This window comes from Pteropus medius, unplaced genomic scaffold (genome assembly GCF_902729225.1).
Source record: "Pteropus medius unplaced genomic scaffold, Ma_sr-lr_union100, whole genome shotgun sequence".
In the NCBI taxonomy this organism is placed as follows: Eukaryota; Metazoa; Chordata; class Mammalia; order Chiroptera; family Pteropodidae; genus Pteropus; species Pteropus medius.
Genome location: NW_024350924.1, coordinates 11,459,999 through 11,481,162, shown reverse-complemented (window position 1 = coordinate 11,481,162; position 21,164 = coordinate 11,459,999). Strand labels below are relative to the sequence as shown.

The window sequence follows — 21,164 nt, the reverse complement described above, 5'->3', positions numbered from 1 at the left end:
CTCTGTGTCCCTCCGTCATCTCCAAGTCACCAGACTCAAAGTGCAACTCAAACTCATGCTCTTCCTCCTCTCTCCCACACTTCCTTTCTTGATGAATGACGCCATGCATCTAGCTTCCTGAGAGAGAACCTAACTGGACGTCATCCGAGACGCCTTCCTCTCTCTCAGCCCTCGAGACAACTGGACCCTGGATCCTGCCCCATCTATGTCCATTACACTCTTTGTTCTTTCCACTGCTACTGGCCTGTGCGGGTTCTTAGCATTTCTCATCTGGCCTCAGAACCAGCCTCCTAACTGGTCTCCCTGCCTCCACTCCGTTCCCCCCATGCCATCCTCTACAGCATTGCCTGCTTTTGTCTCCTACCTCTTTCACTCAAATGGCAATCCCCCATACCCACTAATTCTGCATGATCTTTCCATAGCAATAGAAAGAGCTGCCTCATCTGAAAAAATAGTCGCCTGGTACTTAGTACTCCACCGTATAGATGCGCCGTAATGGAACTGATACCCTACTGAGGGGCCTTAGGTTCTTCCCAATCTTTTTAAAAAATTTTTTATTATTTTTTTATTTTTATTTTTATAAATGTCAGTAGTGGAACGATCCACCTTTTGACTTGCAAAGGGTGAACAGAAAGCTACTCTGTTTCTCTAGGACATTTACAAAGAGTTTTCTTCACCTTAAGAAGAAACTGAATAAACATAAATGTCCACAGGTTGTTTCCAATCTTTTCAGAGTGATGGAACCTGATCGTGTCACTTCCTTGAGCAAAACCATGCGATGACTCCCCACTGCCCACAGAATAAAATCCAGACTCTTTGGCATGGTAGCAAGGATCTCCATGGTGGACCCTGCCTACCTAGCAGAGCATTCTCTTTACCTCCCAGCCCTTCATATCTGTGATATAATAATAAATGTATATTTTTGTTTTGTCGCTGGGTCCTGAAACAGCTCCCGATGAGAAAGGTGAAAGGAAAATCTTTTTCTATTCAGAGCAAGCGCCTTCCAACCACCCAGAGTTTTTATTAATGAGGTGACTTTGGAAAGCCCCAAAGGATGAGCAGCTGGTTGCCAGGGGAACCATCCATGTGATTAGAGGGTTGGACCTTTCACACTCCGACCTCTGGGGAGGGGACACTAAAGGCTGAGTTAATCACTAACTGGCCACTGACTTAGTCGATCAGTCCTCATAATGAAGCCTCCAAGAAAACTCGGACTGAGGAGTTCCGAGAGCTTCTGGGCCAGTGGACGTGGAGGTGCCGGGAGGGTGGTGTACCCGCCGCGGGCCCAGAAGCTCCACACCCCTCCCACACACCTTATCCTACGCAGCTCTTCTTCCTGAGTGGCACCCTCTTAGAGTGAATCTGTGATCTGATAAGTAACGGTTTTCCTGGGTGCTATTAGCCATTCTAGCACAGTATCGAAGCTGAGGAGGGGGTCGTGAGTCGCCAGTTGGTCAGGAGCACAGGCGACAACCTGAACATGCGGCTGGTGTTTGAAGTGGGGGGCGGGGGCAGTCTTGGGGGACCAAGCCCTTAACCTCTGGGATCTGCGCTGACCCCAGGTAGTCTAGTGTCATATGTGAATCGCAGGACACCCAGCTGGCGTCTGGAGAGCTGGAGAATTGGCTGCTGTGGGGGAACCCACCCCGATGGTGTCAGAAGCGTTGAGTGAAGAAGAAAGATTTCCTTAATATCCCACAGTCACGCTTGACGCTCTGAACTCCCCGACGCGCCACGCTGCTGCCCAAGCTGCTCCTTCCAGCTCGAGGGCGCAGCTCGGAGCCCAGCTCGGAGCCCCTCCTCGGGGAGCCTTTCCTGACCCCGCCCCTCCCCCACGACTGACCTTTCCTTCTCCACACCTGCAGGTAACATGCAGATCTCAACCTTTACCTGCGCTTATTTGTATGTTTATTTCTTACGGAACAGACAATTCTCTGTTCTCATCTTTTTAACTCCGGTTCTGGCTCGGTGATGGCTGGGAACAGTCATTCAATAGTTTTCCCTAATAAACGAAGGACGCCACCCCTCCTCTACTGACTGCTGTCACATCCGACCTCTCGGCTCTGCTTTTCCATTCTGAGGAAAGAGCGTTTGCTGACCTCACTTCTCAGTCCCCACCTCATTAGCTCTGACTTCAGTCCCATTAAGTCCATCCTGAGCTTCTTGAATTTGGCCTCTACTTCTACCAGCTAAGTCCTCAGGTGTCTTTCCCACCTTCCCATTCAAATTCATGTCCACTGTCCAGCTGCTCCGAGTCTGAAGGTGTCTCCAATTCGTCTACTTCCAGGTCAGAGCTGCCACCGGGAGAGGAAGGGACAGAGTGGGTAGGAGAAGCTCCATCATCTCCAGGCTCCTTTGTCAGATTCAGTAGCAACCCTGGGGCAGAGAGACGCTTACGCATGGGGCGCTGGCCACACAAGGCTAACGTGCTGGGGGTACCTGGGGTTGGGGGAAGGCGACAAAAGAATAGAGATGTGTGTGTTAGCGGGGGAGGTAGATTCCTGCATATGGGCGATAATATGGGGCCGAACTCTAAAGAAGACCGCGCAGGAGACGTGGGGAAAGGGGTGGCAGAACTGCCAAAGTGGGGGGGGCATGACCCTTCCCTGGATTGGAATCAAGAACCTGAGGCCGAGGCTCTACTGCACCCACCTGCCTGTGCGTCTCTTTTAGGGCCAGCAGGACCTTCAGAAGTGTCGGCCTCTTCAGGGAGCAATCTGCAGGGAAAACAATTAAAAGGGGGGAAAATCGAGGCCAAAGGCGTCAAGCCAGGGATCAACCGATCCATTTTCTCTCCGCCACGATTTACCACCTCTGCTCCCTTTTCCCATCTGACCTTCAAGTCCTAGTTTAGCATCCCTGCCCTCCCCTGGTGACCATCCGTGCCTCCTCCCAGCCTCCCTCACACCTCCTCACCGGGGGAACTCTTCGTCCTGCCATTCCTCCTCCAGGTCCAGTTCCCCAGGTCTCGAGGACGCTGCTAGTCCTGCTGCTTCTGCCTTCTCCCTGACCCTAAGACAGTGCCCCGGGCCCCGGAAGAGACGACCGTGAGACACACGAGGCAGTGTCTTAGGGGAACTGGATGAGAGGTGGGACACTGGGATAGGGATTGTAATTAAGGTGCAGCGTGGAAGGCGGGCCTGGAAAAGAACTCAGGTCTCGTCTCCTAGACAGACATTTCTACCAGCTTCAGCACTCGCTGGGCAGATGGGCCCCGCTGTCGGGTTGGGGAGCAGGATGAAAGCGAAACCAGTCGTGTTTACCCCTATGGCAGCTGCTCCACCTAGAGTAGGGGTGAGAAGCAGTCCTCATTCCAACGGGCTGGAACCCGACAGACCTGCCCTGCCCAGCTGTCACTGGGCAGAGTTCGGGAAGATGGCACCTACCTAGTCAGGCCTGCCTTTCCTCCACCATGTTGGGAGTGGTTGGTTAGGGGAAACCGTGGCACAGGTGGAGGGTGAGGAATAAGGTGAGGAGGAAGAAAGGTTTGCCGGGGAGGAGAACCTGGACCTAAAAGCTTAGTTCTGGGTCGGCTTTTCCGATGGCCAATTTGGAGGGTGGGGTTAGAAAACAGGGGCAGATTTATCAGACACAACATACAAACTTTCTTAAAAAAAACACACACAACACAATAGGGAATTACCCTGGACTCCCCAGCTCCCACACCATGCTGACGTGTCCTGCCTAAAGCCACCCGTCCCTTCTCTGCAAATTGATTTTCCTACAGTCTCACTGTCCCTAGGAACGCGAGACTCGACCTGGTGACAGCTGGATGGTGGGACAGTCCCTCAGCACCACTCGCTTCTCGTTTCCCCTCAGGTCGGCCAGGCTCTTACTTACCCAAGACCCAGGGTCTTGTCTCCTGCCTCCGGTAGACTTCCCATCTTCCCGTCTCCGGCTTTAAGCACCTGGGGTTGCCGGGGAGCAGGCCGCTCCAGCTCCCCAGCACCTCTGTGCCCTTCGCTGCCTCAGCTGTTGCTGCCCTTGCCTCCGAGGAGGGAGGTGGGGAAGGGAGGTAACCTCGCCTTCAAACAGGTTTCGCCACCTCCCTTCCCAAGAAGCAGGTTCGCCCAAAAGAAGAACCCTGCCTGTGTGGGGGCGGGTTCGGGGAAGAGGGCACAATTTCTGGTCTTGGGGGGTTCAGTAAGGCAACTTGTTCTGTCTTATAGACACCTTATAAGCTGGAAACTGCTATTTTTTTTTTAAGAAGAAAAAAGGCAACAGTAAAAACCATTTTGGTTTTAAGACTACCTTGGCCTTACTTTTTGAGCATCAGCAAAATCGGTGACACAGAAGTGTTATGAAGAGGGTTCTGGAAAGAGACACTAATTAAAGGAAAGGCTGAGGATGAGCAGAGACTGTTGCTGCTTATTCCTACACGAAGTACGGCAGGAGGACGGGGGGTGACCCTTGAGGAGGCTGAAAAATCACCCCAGGGACAGCCCTGACTACAGCTGTAAAAAAGAGACAGGAAGACAGGAAAAAGACATTTAATACTTTAACAAAATGCAGAACAAGGCACCCAAGTGACAAACAAATTCCTTTGGCCCGGTGACCTCGCCACTGCTTTTGCCTTTCGATGCCTACACACATCATCCCTGCAAAGTAGAGTCACTGTCCCCGTCCTCCTGAAGACGCCATGCCAAAACACCACGCACCCCACCGTCCAGTGAAACTGGCGGCCCCTTACACAGCCTAGAGCTGTGGGGCGGGGGCAGGGGGACAGGAGGGCTGGAGAGAAAAGGAGAATGCAGGTGCAGAGCAGGCCAGTGGGGGGCGCACTTCGCATCACTCTGCTATGAATCACCGCGGCACATGCCACATGAGGCTGAGTCCCTTGGTACACTCACACATAAACACAGGCAGTCCAGCGACCCTAAGCATTCCCAGGGCAAACGGGAAAAAAAAAAAACCAAAAACACAACAACACAGAAGCAGAGAGAAAGGATGGCGGCAAGAGGCAGATCACAGAGTACGAGAACTTCCAGTCCAGAGCCCTGGTTCTACAGATGGGGAAAACAAGACGTAGAGAGAAGCCGTGTCTTCCCAAGAGACACACAGGTCACGGCAGTCGGCGGTAGCATCCCACGCTTCCTCTCACTCTGAACAAGAGAGCGACGTGGACAAGAAGTTGGCAGACTTGCTAAGATGGGGGACGGAGCCTGGCCCCTAATTCGGTTCTGTGTCTTTCGGGAAGAATGACCATGAGGTCCAGCGCCTCCTGAGCACCCAAGAACCAGGGGTCTATGGGGTCTCTTCTGGCTCCCTGTGGCTTCGGGACAGAGGGAGCCAAAGAAACTGAGAGTCAGCCCGCCTGATCAGGACAGAAGATAATGGCCTCTAATCTGCTCCCAAATGATGCTGAGAGTCACAGTACACACAGAATAGAAATTTAGCCATTTCTATTCGGAACCAGACACTTTCACCTCATCAGAGGCAGGAAGAGGACTCACGAAGCCGGGAATCTGCTGAAGGCTGAAAGCTGGAACAGGAGTTTCCACGGCACACTCAATTTTCTATCTAGCTTAAAGTAGGTATTCAATAAATACGTGAATTAATCAGAGAATAAACAAACACACGGAGACAATGAATGGTTCCATGAGAGACACTGGTTCTCTTAAAGAGCCTTGCTGAGGGCACTTCTGGGGCCCACGTCCTTTGGTGTCACTGCTGGAACCGTGGAGGAGTTACACTGTGTCCCCGGCAAAATGGAATAGAGGAGTCAGCGCAGGTTTAAAAAATTAAGTTAAATAATAAAATCTGATTGGTAGAGACCTGGGGGGGGAAGGGCCACCCCTACAGCAGCCACTCCCCTCCCCTGGCCCATCTCGCCCGGGTTTACAGCACACCAGGTCTTGGAGTAACGAGGAAAACGCTGATCCGTCTCAGAACGTGTATTCGAGATGCGTCGAGCAACCTCCACTATTCCCTTCCCTCCCAATTGTCACTTCTTGGACACGGAGGAAGTGGTAGACTGTGACAGCGAGATCTGACTGCACTTCTCAAAGATGGCCTCGGCTGAGAGCTTGGGCAGCCCCTGGTCCAGCGGACACTCATCCACCAAGCTGTTCATGGGCGTCGGGGGCAGCGAGGGCTCCTCCTCATCCTGGCTCAGTCTGGGAAAAAGGAGGGCACCTGCCCCATCCAATTCCTTGTCTACCTGCTCCCCGGACACACCCGCTGTCTCATGCTGCCCTGAAGGGGTGGCCTTGGAGTCCGAATACGCTGACAGTGCTTCCTGGAGCAGAGGCAGAAGTTTCTTCCGAAAGATCTGGGTGTTTCCTTGAAGGTAGGCTTGGAGGTTAGGGTGGATACTTGGGGCGGGGGTCAGATTCAGGGACGGAGAGGAGGAGCGTTCCAGAACTCCACAGATCTAAAGGGGAGAAGAGACCAGAAAATGCTATGTGAGGTGGTGACACAAACTGCCGAGGCTTCTAAGATACAGGCTTCTCTTATAGAGGAGAAAATTTTATTAAGTCACCCTGGGTTCAGTTTCCTTGCTCGCAACCACAGGCACATCAGCTAGTACACTTAGTATTTTAGAAACAAAAGAAGCATTTGAGATCATATACTTCATTTTATAATCAGTAAACCAAAGCCCCAAGAAATTAAACATCTTGAACAAGATCACGTAGGTGATGGTGGAATCTGAACCAGAATCCAGGGCCGCCAGCTCCTGACCTAGCGTTGTTTCCAAGTGTATTCTCGTGTTCAAAACTTGAACTCTGTCCTTGGCTGGGATGGGACAAGCATCTATACTGAGGTCAGGGGAAGGGCGGAGGCAGAAAGAATAAATAGATCCAAGTAGGGTGGGAGGTCTGCCCGGCACGGTGCCAGGTCTAGCTATTTACAAACGTTCTCTCATCAAACCCCAGCTGGTAAGACGCCATGTCACTGTTCCCTCATTTACAGGTGGGGAAACGGGATGATTAGGTAACTTGCCTGAAGTCACAGACTAAATGAAGCAAAGCTGACACCTCAACCTAGGTCTGTCGCCAAAGCTGGTGCTCAGAGTCACTTTATCACATCATTCCTAACACGGAGGAAGACAGGAAATGGCGGGGCGGACTGCGAGGAGAGGACTCCCGATTCCTAGCACGGAGGGCAGCGGTGGCGGCGCAGGAAGGTGGGGGAGCCACCTCTGTCGCCAGAGAGCCCTTTCCTTCGTGACGTGATCAGTAAGAGCCACCGTCTGTGCCCAGCAATGCACTTCACATATATCATGTTCACTGATTACATCAGACTAATTAGTAAGTGATGTTATGCCGCTTGCAGACTCAGAAGTCAACTGACTTGCTTTAGCTCAAAGAGCAAGTACGTGGCAAATCTGGGACAGAAAAGCATGTCCATCTGCCTTTAAAGACTGTAGTTTCTTCCACAACGCCAAGCTACCTTCCACTGAACTGAGGTACCCTGGCTTCTTGGAGGAGACAAAGGCAGAGAGAAGTGAGAAGGGGCCGATGGACCTTTTAGGGGCCCAAAGGAGTCTCTGGTGGTGTGCAGGCCAGCCTTCAGCGTCCTCGCTCAGCCCGAGCAACCCAAAGCGTGCCTGGCCTGCCTGAAGCTCAGTTTTAAATTCTTCCCTGGGCTGGTGAGTAGCCAACAGAGGGAAAGAAAGGGGAGGAGGCGGGCGAGTGGCCCCACGGAAGATCAGGAAAGAAAACAAGCCAGCTCTGAGGTCACTTCTTTACCAAGCCAGTGCTGCACGGTGTAGCTGGCTCCTGCAGGGGTAAGCTGTAGAAAAGCTTCCTCTTGTGCCTCCGTCTTCAGGCAATAGGATAAGAAGGAAAGAATTGATTTTCAGGGCTGGGAATGAATGATTAAATGACGACTTGAGTCTGAACCCCAGTTCTGCGACATTTCCTTTTAACCCGGCACGTCGCTCCTTCTCGGTAAGAACTGCGTCTCTCAGTCTCTCTGGAATCTCCCTTCTTTGGCAGTAAAGTGACCAAGGACAGTCAGGTACGGAGGGAACAGGCAAAAGCGGGAAGATTTGGGAAACAGGCCAAGGGACGTCTGTGTAAATATGAGAACCAAGGAGAGGTCTTTCCGACGTGAGGTGGCGCGGACGGGCAGAGCTCCAGGGGCCCTCGGGAGGGGACGGAGACTCACCGTCATTCGGAGTGCAGCATGGGGACAAAAAATAGCCAGGTGCCGCACTGGCTCATTGTGAGTGTTGAAAAAGATAGTCATGGCAACCAGGACATCACAGCTGTGAGCCTGGCAGAAAGCACGGAGATCCGCAATGAGGCCGGACCTCTGCAGGAAGGCCTGGAAGACAAGAAATGGACAGGCATGAGGGCTGCAGCAGAAAGGGCTTACAGACGCTTCCTTGCATGTGAGCCTGAGACTCACACTCCGTAAAAAGGGTACGTGGTATTTGCTCTGTGGTATGTGCTGGGAGGCAGTTTGTAGAATGGGGGGAATACAGGCTTTGAGGTCTGATAGAACTGGTTTGAAAATCAGCCCTATTACCTATTAGCTATGATCAAGGAGTTATATTAAACTCCCTAGACTTAAGGTTCCCCATCTGTGAAATGAGCATAAAACATTTACCAAACATGATTGTTTTAAGAATCGAAAGATGATAATATGTGTAACGTGCTGGCACATCTCCTGCTCTCGCAATCAAACAGGCAGGGTCTCTGCCTTGTGGTTATTTTTATTCTAAAACTGAACAGCAGGGCATACAGATGAGAACAGACATGTGACAACTGCGTCCTTGGCCCTTCACTCTTGGCCAATCTATACTCCTCCCCAAAATCTCACGCAGTGTTCCCTCCAGCGGGTAACACCACTGGCTGCTTCAGATCGGGGCCTTCCTCAGACGTGTCCATCTGTCTTGCAGCTACGCTACTGCGTAAGCCTTTCGTGTTGCTGTTTGTTTCCCAGACTAGGTTATGAGTCATAAGGGAAGAGGCTGTGCTATTTAGTTTTATTCATTTGGTATTTTCATACAATATTTAGCAGAAAGCTGTGCAGACTGTGAGAGTTATGCGTTCAGTTCAGGTTGCCGAATGATTCCAACCAATATGATATGAAATGAGCAATTACAATACCGTTATCAAAATTATATTCATTCGTCATGCCAACGAAATTTACTGAGCATCTACTATGAGCCAGGCACTGTCAAAGGAGATATAGCACAAAAAAGAAATAGAGTTCTTGCTCTGGTGGAGCCGATAAAGGAGCAGAGGACTATCGACAATAAACGAGGAGACCAGGAACTGTGATTATTTCAGTGTGTTATGTGCTAGCCAAATAAGTGCTAGAGAGTTTTGAGCAGGGAGAACATTATTCCGGTTAGGATGGTCAGGAAAAAACTGAAAAGAGGAGACATGTGAGCTAGGACCCGAACCGTAAGACTCTGCAAAGGGAAAAACAAGTGCAGAGGTCCTGGGACGGGAATGGGCTGACGGGCTCAGAGGGACAGAAGGAAAACCAGCGAGGCTGCAGCACGGGGAGCACAGGAGCGGGGGAGCGGGGAAGCGGGGCCGGAGCGGGATCGGCCAGAGGGAAAGCCAAGGGCCAGAGCACCCTTGGAAACCACAGCGAGGCCTGGAAACCACAGCGAGGCCTCGACACCCTCTTGGCGGTGCAAAGAAAAGGCAGTGAAGGGAGCAGGTGTCATGATCTAACTTGTGTTTTAAGGAGACCGCTCCAGCTGCTGTGGGGAGAGTGGTCTGTAGGGGTGCAAGAGTGGAGGCAGGGAAACCAGTCTGGGGGCTGTCGCAGCGGTGCAGTGAGAGAGGATGAACTGTGGGAGTTACGACAGAGACGGAGAGGCACAGACGGGTGCGGGGACAGTCGGCTGGAGCGCCAGGAGTGAGGGGTAAGGCCACCCACGTGACCGCCCTTGTGACTGACCTCTTTCCCCACCCACGCCCACGTCTCGCTCCTACCTCCAAATCCATATAGATGGCACTGATGACCATCTTGATGCCTTGTCTGGAGATGGTCTTCTGGTCCTTTCGCAGCATCTGCTCAGTGGTCAGTCCTAGAAGGCAGATGTACGACTAGGGGTCAAACCAGAGAGCCCCGGGCCCCAAGACCAGGAAGGGAAGGACACTGAGATGGATCAAGAAAGAGGAAAAACACAGCCTCTTTTTGGGGCAATGAACGTGGCTGAAAGCTAAGAATGTAATTATATATAAAAAAATTACTTTAGTCTATGGCCATGCCACCCTGAACACGCCTGATCCCGTCTGATCGCGGAAGCTAAGCAGGGTCGGCCTGGTTAGTATTTGGATGGGAGACCACCCGGGAAGTCCTGGTGCTGTCGGCGTAAAAAATAAAAAAATTACTTTCAACGACTGGGTCACAATAGTTACCGCTAGAGCAAGGGACTTTGGAAACAAGGGTGAAGAGAAGAGAGGCCCCTTCTGTGTTGTTTCTAAAAGTATATGTGGTACTTTTCTTTTTCTTTTTATGTCAACAGGTGGTAGCCGGGTAGAAAATTATGGAAAGTTTTTGTTCTCTTCCTTTGTCCTTGGTATATTCAACCTATTTCTTCTGCTTCCCTAACCGATTATCTAGATCTCAAGCTGATCATTTAGTATTTCCTCTGTATACGTTATTTATATGCCGGTATCCTCTGATTAGACTGGAAACCTTTGAGACTCTCAATGTATTCCTCCTCATCCTCCCAGTGGCCCAGACAGAACGACCCAGTAAATGATCGATTAGTTCCCGATCGGACTCACGCGCCATCTCGTTTCTCTGTGGTGTAAGGCTTAAATCATCACGCAAGCTCTGAGATCGTTTTTGATGGTGCTCAAGGACATAAGGACCAAGGCTGGCCCACCTGTTCTCTTCACGTGGGAGGGAGAGAGGTCCGTCTACCACTTCATACCTGACACATCGAACTTTGCCTTTTGCAGAGAATCAAAGATGTCGCTTCGCTCGGGCAGATCTGGGAAGAGGGCCTCCAGTTTCTCCACACAGTTCTTGTCTTTTAGGGTGGCCTTTCCAATTTTCAGGTCCATGTTGACACAGTCTAGGATGATTGTTCCTGCGGGGAAGGGAGAAGGTAGAATGCAAATCCTGTGGCCCTCCATTCATGACCCCTAAAACACACGCGGCCCTCCAAATGGGCACAAAGCAGAGGTGACCGTATGGCAAACTCGCTGCAAACAGAACAAGAAACTGGGACCATGTCCTGAGTAAGACCTTCAAATCCAAACTAAGAGGTGGGCGGCGGGCAGGGGAAAGGCAGTGAGGACGCCTGCGCCCCGACCCTTGGAGAGTCCGAAACCTCGTCATAGAGACACCCTCTCTTCCACAGGCCAAATTCCAACAAGGAATCTTATAAGTTGGAAGAGGTATTCTAGTCCAACTTGCTTTTTCTTCTTTTTTTGTTTTTTTTTTTTACAAATGGAGAAAATGAGAATAAAAAGGTTAAGAGATTTCCTCGAGGTCACACAACTACTTCCTGGGCAGAAACGGTACTGGACCGTTTCCTGCTTCCTGGCCTCCTCCTCTCTGCACCTCACGGTGCTGTGAGCACAGCTCCCAGGTCAGCTGTCCGGTGCCTCCTTTCCATGTTCTCCAGCAAAGCACCCCGGCCTCGCAGTGCCTAGTTGCCCCTGAAAGAGCCCCACCCTTTGCTGTGGTCAGGCTGGAAGCGTCTAGACTTCCCACTCTCCCTTCTCTGGGACAAGCACAGAGGGGCTAAGCAGTCGGCCCCCACCAAGCCGCCCTCACCATGCAGAAGGGCTGCCGTCTGCCTGTCCAAGATCTCGGGTGCCCCCTGCAGGATCCTCTCGGTCACCAGGGTGGCACAGGACCCCACCAGCTCCACGGAAACGTGGCAGGGAGGGCAGCACTTCTGCTCGATGGGCCGGTGGTCTATCACCTCTGCTACTGCCTCCTCCAGCGCTGCGTCGCTTCTGTGTGGGGACGGGGGTGCGGGGGAGAGAGAGACAGAGACAGGTAGGAGCACTCCGCTGCTTCCAGCCAAGCGCCACCTCACCCGTGAGGGACACTGCAGATAGCTAAGGCCAACACCTAGACCCTTGGTCACTTCCACCTCTGCCCCACTCCTCTCGATTCTGTAATGTTATAACTGAAGACGACTTTAGTGTACGCGTGAATTTGGTAGAGTATCTGCTACCAATACCTCGCCCACACACACCCCTGACGTCTCTCAGGGTTACCTTTCCAACACCCCCGATGCCCAACATCTCAAACTCTCCTGTTCCCTCAGTTCACTTAATACCCAAAGTCCATGCCGGTCACCAGATCCCGTGGCTTCTCTCTCGATTCCCACCCATTTCCCTCCTTCCAACTCTCTGCTGCTGCCCGATCCTAGGCCCTTGATACCTCTCATCTGATCTAGTCCAGCAGCTCAATACAATTAACAACAGTTTCCCACGGCCCTAAAATAAAACCTTGGCTCGTCAGCAGGGCTTACGAGGCCTCCACGATCTGGCCCCTGCCGACCTCTCTCGTCTTATCCTCTTCCACATCCTACTTCTCCTTCATACTTTCCGCTCCAGCCATGCAAACCCAATCCCAGCGCCCCCAGCGCCCCGTGCTGCTTCACGCCCGCCCGCTTCGCTTGCATTAACCACTCTCTCTGCCTGGTTTTCCTGGTTACCTCGCCTCCCCCGTCCCTGAGCAAACACCTCGTTCCCTTTCAAGACAGATAAAGGGTCAACTCTGTGAGGAAACCGTTCCTGTCATCTCTACTCCCCTGTAGTGTATTTATCCACTCCACCATTCGGGCGCCTGCTGTCCCCGAGAGTGACAATTATCACCTAACTCGAAACCTGTCGCGATGACGTGCGTGCCTAGTTAACTCTTCCCGACGGAAAGCTTCTTGAAAACAGGAATTCTTTCACCTTTGTCCTCTAAACGAAAGTTTATTAATGAGTGAACGGAAAGCTGGATCGATGCCCTTAGATCGATGCTCTCTGTCAACGTCCTGCCACAACCACTGTGCCCACAAAAGAAACATACATCTTAATACTCGCAGGAGCCAGACAGACTTAGGAAAGTCTCATCCTTGTGTTGCTTTGTTGGCAATTTTTTCCAGTCCTAACTTAGGGATAGAATTATTACAGGCGTGTGCCTTTGTTAACTAGACACTAACGAGATAGTGCCTTATGTAGGAAATAATTTTGCTTTTTTTCTTTATCTGATATGATCTATCAATTAAGACTAGCCTGTGAGATCTCCGAGAGCAAAAATTCTTCCTTCATCTCTGTCTTACTCATCAGAGGCCGGCATGGCACACGGTAAGTACCAGCTTAACCTCCTTCCACTCACCTGGGTAAGGCATGATGGTCAACAAGGATGAGGGTGAGCTGGCCAGCCTGGTGCAATGCATGGAGGTCGATCTCATCCCGGAAAATCAGGAGGGACTCTGGAATGTGAATCTTCTGAAGGAAGAAGACACTGTCACCTCGCAGAGGTAGCTCAGAACGTTTTATATTCAAAACCGGTACAAAGACTTCCTCGGCCTCGGTCGTCTGGAGAGGAGAGTGAAAGCAGGTATGGCAAAGTCTCAGAAGACACAGAAAAAGGAACAAGACAAGGAAGACGCGACTCCGGGTAAGTTACTGCCTTTGACAACGCCACAATTACCCAGCGGATAAAAATAAAAGGACAACGCCTGCCCTCTCTCCTTAGCAATGACATGCGCGTCCACAGGCTAACTCATGGCAAGGCCTGGTTCTAGGTGGTGAAGGTTATCAGTCTTCAAGACCTGACCTGGCCGTGAGGTCTACACACTGGCTCACAGACATCCGTAAGAACTCAACATTCAACTGTCTGAATGTTGCTTTATGATTTACAAATGCTTTAAAATACATTTACGCGTTGGATCCTCACAGCGACACTGTAAAATATTATCTTTTCGGGCTTTATAGATGATGATGTGAGACTTGGCAAAGTTAAAGAGCTTTAACTTCCCCAAGGCTAAATGGGGTTAAGCAGCAGAGCTGGGTCGTGAATCCAAATCTTTCACTTCTAAGAGATGCTGTTCCTAAGTACTTACCTTTGCCAGGTAGAAAGCCAGGGTGAGAGCGGACACCATGGAGTCCAAGTCGCAGGCTTCATTTCCCAGCACGACATGCAGCGGTCGGGACTCCTGGGGACGAGAAATTAGCAGAAGCGTCTCTCCCCATGTTCGTTTACCTTATCCTCACGTAGAGCTTCACACACATCCTCTCGCTGATCTCCACAGAGGACAAAGGAAAGGTGATCATGTGGGTCATCAGCCGAGAGGGCATCGGTCCAGCTGAGCTGCGAGCGCACCACGCACACCCAGTCGGTGGCAAGGCGCTTCTCCCTCGCGGCTACGCTGTCTCCTCGAAAGCTACCTTACAGAGGAACGGCAAATAATCCTCATTTCTGACGTGGCTTTGGGCACTTGAGGAGAAGTCAAAAAAGGTAGAGCATCCAGCGTAGCTGATGTATTCAAGCCATACCAAGCCTGGTTGGTTGGTTTTTTTCCCATTTTAAAAATAGGGAAAAGATTCGTTACACTTCTAAATCATGAGACTAAGTAGAGAGACTTGGAAAATAAGATCCAGTCCATTACCCAGTGGTCCGTGAAAAGTCCCCTTTCCCTGAGGATCCTCAGTGACAGCCAGATATAAGCAACTGTCTCACAACCCAGGAAGCAGACACTTCCCCAGCAGCTTCAGATTAAAGCAAGAACAGCTGCTGCTGCTGCTCGAACTTTTATATATAAAGCTCTGAAAAGTCCAGCTGCTGATAAGAACTCCGAGGAGGGAGAGTTATTATTAGCCTTGTTCCTTTGCATTTCTCCAGCTATCAGGGTTTTAAATAATGTACAATAAAACCTTCAGTGCCCACAATAAGAGACAGGGGTTTGGTTTAGTGCTGAAACGTTTATAGAGTGTGCCATGCACTGTGCTGATATTTTATCATGCACGAACTGATCATTTAGTCTTCAAAAACCATCCGAAGAGGCGGGCCTTTTAGGAAACATGGTTTCATTCAAGGTACGAGCCAGGCGGAATGAGACCATGAAGCCCATGGCTCAGGTCAGGGCACAAGAACTCTCCCTTAGCCGTTCGCTTCTGAACCTTTCTCTCGACTGCTTCTGAGAGACGAAGGAATAAGACCGAGTGACACGCACCAGGTACAGCACGGTTTCTTCATTTTAGCACCACTGGCATTTTGGACTGGGTAGGTCTTTGTGGTGGGGGCTGTCCTGTGCCTTGTCGCATGTTTGGCAGCATCCCCAGACTCTACCCACTAGATGCCAGCAGCACCCCCAGTCAAGACAATCAAATGTCCCCAGAGCTGCCAAATGTTCCCTGGTGGGGCGGGCGGGTGGAGGGTGGCAAATCTTCCCTAGCTAACTCCTGGGTTACAGAGAGATGAAAAGCCAAACACTCTGGTTTCTTCAACCAGAGAAGCTCCGCTAGATGGAAGAGTTCAGAAGAGTGGGGAAGGGGTCAGGGGAACAAGACATAGCAAGGGACGGCTATCAAGTCCTACAACTTCAGGGAAAAAGAGAACCTAGGGGAACCTGGAATCATCGCCCGTGCTTGCTGTAACCCCTCCCCCCGCTCCCCCAGAGAGCTACAGCCAGAAACGGGATACGTTTAGAAGACTCCCAGTGGTATAAACTGCCTTCTCTAGTAACTAATTAGGTTCTCGTTTGAAAAGCCACCCTCTCTCCCACCTCCTACCCCCACCTCCCAGGAGGAGGACAGAAGACAGAGGTTATAACCTGTCAAGATTTCGGGCAGGGGGCCCCTGGGGAAGGTCTGCCGGGGGTTCTCCCTGTGCCCACCTCCCTAAGTTGCCTTCAAGAGGGTGGCAGCCGAGACCCACTCACGCTGAACAGCACAGGAGACGGGACATCTTTTCAATACTGAACTCTTTTCCAACTCAATGTGAGACTTCTGTACCCACGGCCCCAGTCCTGGAGTAACTCCTCTGATTTGGAAACTTTGTCCAGATACCCGAGAAGGCCCCTCCGCTTCCTGGATACCGAGAACTGCCCAGATGGCTGTGGACCAAAGTGACAACAAAGCACTTGAGATAAGTGGTTGCACAGATAACTTGCTCACTGAAGCAGTAAAGGAGGTGGAACTATGTTCTCTAGAGAGGGAACTAAATTAACACGAGCGGCCACATCACCCGAGTAAAAGGTAAAAGGGACAGAAAAGGCAGCCAAGCGGGAGAGGCCTTCGGCTGGGCACCCAGAGGCCCTCGGAGAACCTTTCCCCCCAGAAGGCACGCGCGTTAGTGCCGCTTCGCTCCGGGGTAGTGGCGTCGGGATGGGTGAGCTCTCCAGCATCCAGGGAAGGCCCAGCAGCGAAGCAGGAAGCAGGAAGCAAACAACGCCGTGGCTCTGAGGTGAGAAGTGACTTCCAGAGGACGCGAATAACCCCGCGCACTCAGCCAAACTCAGACCAGCCGCGGGAAACTAATGCCGACGGAATACTCGGGGGCTTTAGCAAATCCGGGACTAGGAGTGACCAAGGGCGGTGGTGGAAGTCCTTTCCCCTGTCGGCACCCACCATCCCCTCGGCCTGACTGGTCTAGTCACCACGACGGGCACATCCCAGCTCTGCTCCTCCTTGCTGGGGGACCCTGGCCTCCCTGAGCCTCGGCGCATTTTAGAAATGGGGATAACGCCGTGACTGACTTCAGGGAGTCGTGACGAGGATGAAACGAGACAGCATACGCGTGTCCACTCTAGTGGTAAACACTAGCTCCCCCCACCTTCTCTGTGCCCCGCCCCGTCCAGTCAGGCCATATCCAAAGCCCACCTCCTCTGTGAAGCCTTCCCTGACCACCTGGGCCACAGCGATTCTTCCTCAAACCCCGCGGCTGCCAGCACTTGTGGCTCTCATAAGGAACTCAGCTTCTTCCTTAAGAAGCTCTGTCTTTTCCTGGGCGTACATCCCAAATACTTAGCACAGCTTACGAGGCAGGTAACCACATGCTTTGTTGTCCAAACCAAGAGACTTCCGAGAATGGAAAGGGTACGATCAATGATCACGTCAGAATAGACTAGACTTCCCTGGGCAAACAGGGTGCATGGCGGCTCAGTTTAGAAGGCAACATTCTCCTTTAGGAAAAACGAGCTCAAGCTCCTCACCCTCACCCCATCCCCACCGCCTGAGAGCACGAGCCAAACGGCCGGTTTTCTGACCATCGGAGAAGAGTCAGAGCAAATATAGCTACACCGAGAGCAGGAGGAAACCCGAGCTGCCACTGGAAGAAATACGATCTGAGGGCCACAAGTAAATATAAACTTTTTTTCTTGGAAAAAAAACCCCACTACTTGAAATGACTGTATCCTGATGTTCTCTGAGGCCTCAGGGAGAGGAGATGAGCTCCAGGGCTGGCAAAGTTAATCACTTCCCTTCTGAGGCTGACTGTGGTCTGATGCCTGCTCTGAGGGAGGGAAAACAGGACACAGGGAGCCAGAGACAGAGAAGCCCTCCCGGCAGAGAGAACGGGGCTGCCTGATCGCCGTGCTGCCGGGACTGGCACTTCCAAGGAAAACCAGCCACTCCCAGCGCCTGCCTCCTGCCCAAGTACAGACGACACAGATTATTGCAGGCTCCGGAATGAACACCTAAACTTGAATGCAGCCCAACCCCGAAGAAAGGACTTTCCCCACTAGGGATGAGTCACCATGAACAGAACATTTAGTTAAACAGGATTTCTTTTACACAGAACAGCCTCCTCTCGTTGTGGCAGAGGCTGTAGAAAATTCCTCTGGTATCAAATGCTAAAAATATGGTATTGACAAGAGAGTTGGTTGAGTTATCAGCCGTTTCTATCCTGTCTAAAAGTCAAGCGTTCACAATATCTTAACGGTTAAACTACAGCTTAACGGAAACACTCAAACTTAACAGTGTCTCTAAATCATGCTTTCCTCAAGAAACAAGTGTGGCCTCTGGGGAATTAGATGGGTAGAAGAAAACGGATCTCCTTTTTCATTTCATATCCTTTTTGTGTTTAAAAATTTTCACCATCTACACTGACAACTTCTGTAATTAAAAAGCAATCTAAACTATTGCTGTCCAGCTGTATGCCTGCCACCAGATCACTCACTAACATTCCTAGAGTCTAACTCTCTCATTTCCACCAGCCCTGGCTAGGCTGAGATGGTGAGAGCTCTAAGATACCACCTCACCTTCAAGAGTTCACAAGTTTGGAAAAATTGAGCTCTAGATCTTGTTCCTTGGGGGATGAATGCAGGAAGAGAAAAGGTCAGAATACTAGCAGTATTTTCAGCTTCGTGGTGATGTAGAAGGTACAGTTTACCTAGGGGGCGGGCCTCTGGAGGGTAGAGACTGTAGGACAGGTGTCCACAGGTGCGGTTTTAGGTCCAAGAGCCCTTTACCACATGGTGGGAAAGAGACCAGTCATTTGGGTTGGGAAGAGGGTGGGGATCTAACTGCTTAGCACTTGGAATGGTGCCATAAAACCTCTACATTAGTCCTCTGACGAGTTCCCTGTGGTGTAAACTGGAGGTAACCAAAACGAATTGGTTCCAAATCGCCTTATGCATTAAAACAACTTTCCCCAAATTTGTATTTCACAAGTAATTGTGTTCACTGGTGTTAAATTGAACTCCACCCCTATTCAAGTGAGGACATTCGCTTATGCCAACAACCAAGTCTGCGGGAAGAATCAGGTGACTTTTGGGATTTGCTAAAGACGAGACTCTATCGCTCTGGGGTATTTGCGGAGTTTAAGATACTTAAAAAGGCAGTGTCAACCGTCTGTCTAGGTTTCTATAGGGTCAGTGTAACTTGACGTAGTGGGGCCAGGTGACCTCCTGGAGCCTCTCTTTGGCCAGTGTTTTTGCAGCTAACTGGGGCTAGCAGCCTAATGCTGCATGAGCCGTGGGCATGGCTAGAAGATTCCAGTTGGCTCAGAGAGTACCCAAAATAAGCCACAAAGTATTCAAGAGTCATGCTTATAGTTTTGATTCCAAACACATTTGTACCTCTCTTCCAGGCGGGGGGTGGGGGTTTATGTAATCTCTGGGTCTCAAGGCCAAGGGAGAAAACTGTGGGCCAAAGAATGCAGGTTGCGGGTCAACGGATAAGCCTGATGTATTATTCTGTATGTTTATCTTAGAAAGAGGTTTAAATGAAAACCCCACGGCCGCCTCCATTCGAGGGTAAGTCGGGCCCGCCAGACTGAAACCGCCGTTCGGAGGCAGTAAAGCCCTGGGCACAGGTTCCCCCGTACCCCCCGGGGTGCACCCCGGAGGCCAAGGCGGCTTTGCGAGCGGAGAACTGAGAGAGGGGCGGGGAGAAAGGAACAAATACACCTCGCGGGGCACCCCTGGCGGCCGCACAGCCCTGGACTTACGAGCTGACCCAGGCGACAGCGAGCGGAGGCTCAGATGCAGGACCCAGACCCACGATTCCTCCTCCCCGCTCTCGAGAGCGGGGGGCAGAAACGGGGAGACGGGGCCGTAAGAGCTAGGTTCCCGTTCCCCATTGCTCGGGCCCCAAGCCCCCACCCTACAATTCCGTGTTCCCCCCACACAGACCCTCCCCATGTCCCACATCTTCATTCTTCGTGGACCCCCTGCTCCATTCCTTATGGTCACAGACAGGGCTGTGTTACCTGCAGAGCGGCTCGACAACCCTGCAGGTAGTCCTCCATGGTGAAGCCCCACGCGCGCCGCCGCCCCTCGCCGCGGGCAGGTTACCCGGCGAGCGCGCCCCGCTCCGGACTCCGGCTTGCCGCGAGAGTCAAGAGGTGGGACTCGAACCCGCCACAAGGAGATTTGGCCCCGACGCCGGAGGAAGTGCGTAAGCCGCGCTCCCAGAGCTCGACGTCGCCCCGCCCCCAGCGGCGGAGGCGGAGTTCTGCGCCCAGAGGCTCACGGGACGCCCCTCCCGAGGCGCGGAGCGGGGCGTGGCGCAGGGCGCCCTGGGAAACGTAGTCCGGAAGCTTCGAAATGGCCCCGAGAATTGAGGGAAGGCCGTTTTTCTAAGGTCACTCATTTGTCACACAAACGTCTATGTGTCACAGTAGCCTGTCTTTGTGGCATCTGCAGTTTCCCTCCTGAGTCAGGCTAAGTATAGCATCTTTCTATACATTGCACTGAGCCTCCGCTTGCCATCTAAAGTTACGCATGGCAAAACAGTTCGTCCTCCTTTCTCGAATTCTCCCTTTTACCAGACTGACCCATTGCCACCAACTTTGTGATCGTCCGCGTTACAAAAACATTAATCTTTGGCCCCTTTTCTTAATACCTACAATCTCTTGCCAACTGCTGCTTCTTTCTTTACAACTCTGTGACCTGTTTTTGATATAGCCTCGGAAATGTCTCCTCATTCTTTTCTGCTGTGACCTGGGTTCTTTGCTCCCTGCCTCCTTGTTTGTTCCAACTGCCCTTTCAGCCTTTGGAGTTGCTTGAAGTTTCATCCTGCGGCAGCCCTATCAGCAGAGTTTGGAGGGCCCTTCAGAATGTGGCTGGGTTCCAACCTGCTTTTAACTGCCACCTTCCAGACCCACGTTGTGCAGAGTGCTGCAAAATAAATGTACTCTTATCATCAAATGTTCCTTCCTTCATGAATCCATCCCTCTATGTCCTACCACATGCCTGATATCAGCTTTTCCTGCTCCCCAAGGTAGGAGCTGAGAGGAAGTGGCTGATGAGAAGCCTGCGGTGGGGACAAGGACCCGAGCCCCGCGGTATTGGATCTCCTGCTTGCCCAGCGAGTTCTCTCCCTACCACACTCTTCTTCCCAGAGCCTAGACCTTCTTCCATCACACCTCCTTCTGCACTACCAGGGACATAGCCCAACCAGTTTCATTTCTAGACTTAACAAATGATAAGGTGAGAACTCGGAAAGGAGCAAGATTTTTTTTTTTTTTTTTTTTTTTTTTTTTAATGAGTAAACATGGAAATATCCTGCTCTTTGGCTCTGCTTCTGTGGATCCAGAGCAAAGGACTGCCTTGCCGGAGAGAGCCCAAGTCCGGCAAGCTGCTGCTGTCCAGCCCTACTCCTCCCCACGCAGCAAGGGCACTTGCTCTTCCCTGTTCTCACCAGAGAGGCACAAGCGCTCCGTCCCTTCCAGCGCAGGCCGAGGGAAGAGAAAGGGTCTGTTGTTTTTCTCTCCTTGTTTCTCTCCCCCTCACTGCTGATCACCACGCTGCTGACCAGGTCGGAAAGCCCTGATGGAAATCCTCC

General features: G+C 51.6%; 2 protein-coding genes, 1 non-coding gene and 1 pseudogene across 8 annotated transcripts in view; 1 reads left to right on the top strand and 3 right to left on the bottom strand.

Annotated features, from left to right (window-relative positions):
- Positions 1-4,051, bottom strand: part of BNIPL (BCL2 interacting protein like) — a 10,915-nt gene extending 6,864 nt beyond the window's left edge. Inside the window, exons 1-4 of one of the 4 annotated variants that reach the window (XM_039841572.1) lie at positions 3,841-4,051; positions 2,917-3,012; positions 2,653-2,717; positions 2,215-2,439 (exon numbers count right to left, since the gene is read on the bottom strand). In XM_039841572.1, coding sequence (XP_039697506.1) covers positions 2,215-2,439; positions 2,653-2,717; positions 2,917-3,012; positions 3,841-3,884 — 430 coding nt within the window. In that variant the 5' untranslated portion in view covers positions 3,885-4,051. The remainder of the gene's footprint in view (positions 1-2,214; positions 2,440-2,652; positions 2,718-2,916; positions 3,013-3,840) is intronic. The other 3 variants (XM_039841573.1, XM_039841574.1, XM_039841575.1) reach the window with 3 other exon arrangements.
- LOC120585321 (small Cajal body-specific RNA 24) lies at positions 582-710 on the bottom strand. The gene has a single exon (XR_005648307.1).
- A 423-nt stretch (positions 4,052-4,474) lies between the features above and the next one.
- Positions 4,475-21,154, bottom strand: PRUNE1 (prune exopolyphosphatase 1). Of its 3 annotated transcripts, XM_039841560.1 has the most exons (9): positions 21,021-21,154; positions 20,227-20,497; positions 14,000-14,092; positions 13,270-13,472; positions 11,704-11,888; positions 10,853-11,011; positions 9,903-9,997; positions 8,113-8,271; positions 4,475-6,373 (listed from the first exon to the last, which is right to left on the bottom strand). In XM_039841560.1, exons 2-9 carry the CDS (start codon positions 20,392-20,394, stop codon positions 5,945-5,947), a joined length of 1,491 nt encoding a protein of 496 aa, XP_039697494.1. In that variant the 5' UTR covers positions 20,395-20,497; positions 21,021-21,154; the 3' UTR covers positions 4,475-5,944. The 3 variants fall into 3 exon arrangements, with proteins under 3 accessions (XP_039697494.1, XP_039697495.1, XP_039697497.1); XM_039841561.1 differs by lacking the exons at positions 20,227-20,497; positions 21,021-21,154 and adding an exon at positions 19,588-19,839; XM_039841563.1 differs by lacking the exons at positions 10,853-11,011; positions 11,704-11,888; positions 14,000-14,092; positions 20,227-20,497; positions 21,021-21,154 and having other exon boundaries at positions 13,270-13,345.
- On the top strand, positions 10,168-10,285 carry LOC120585267 (uncharacterized; annotated as a pseudogene).
- Positions 21,155-21,164: the final 10 nt, after the last annotated feature.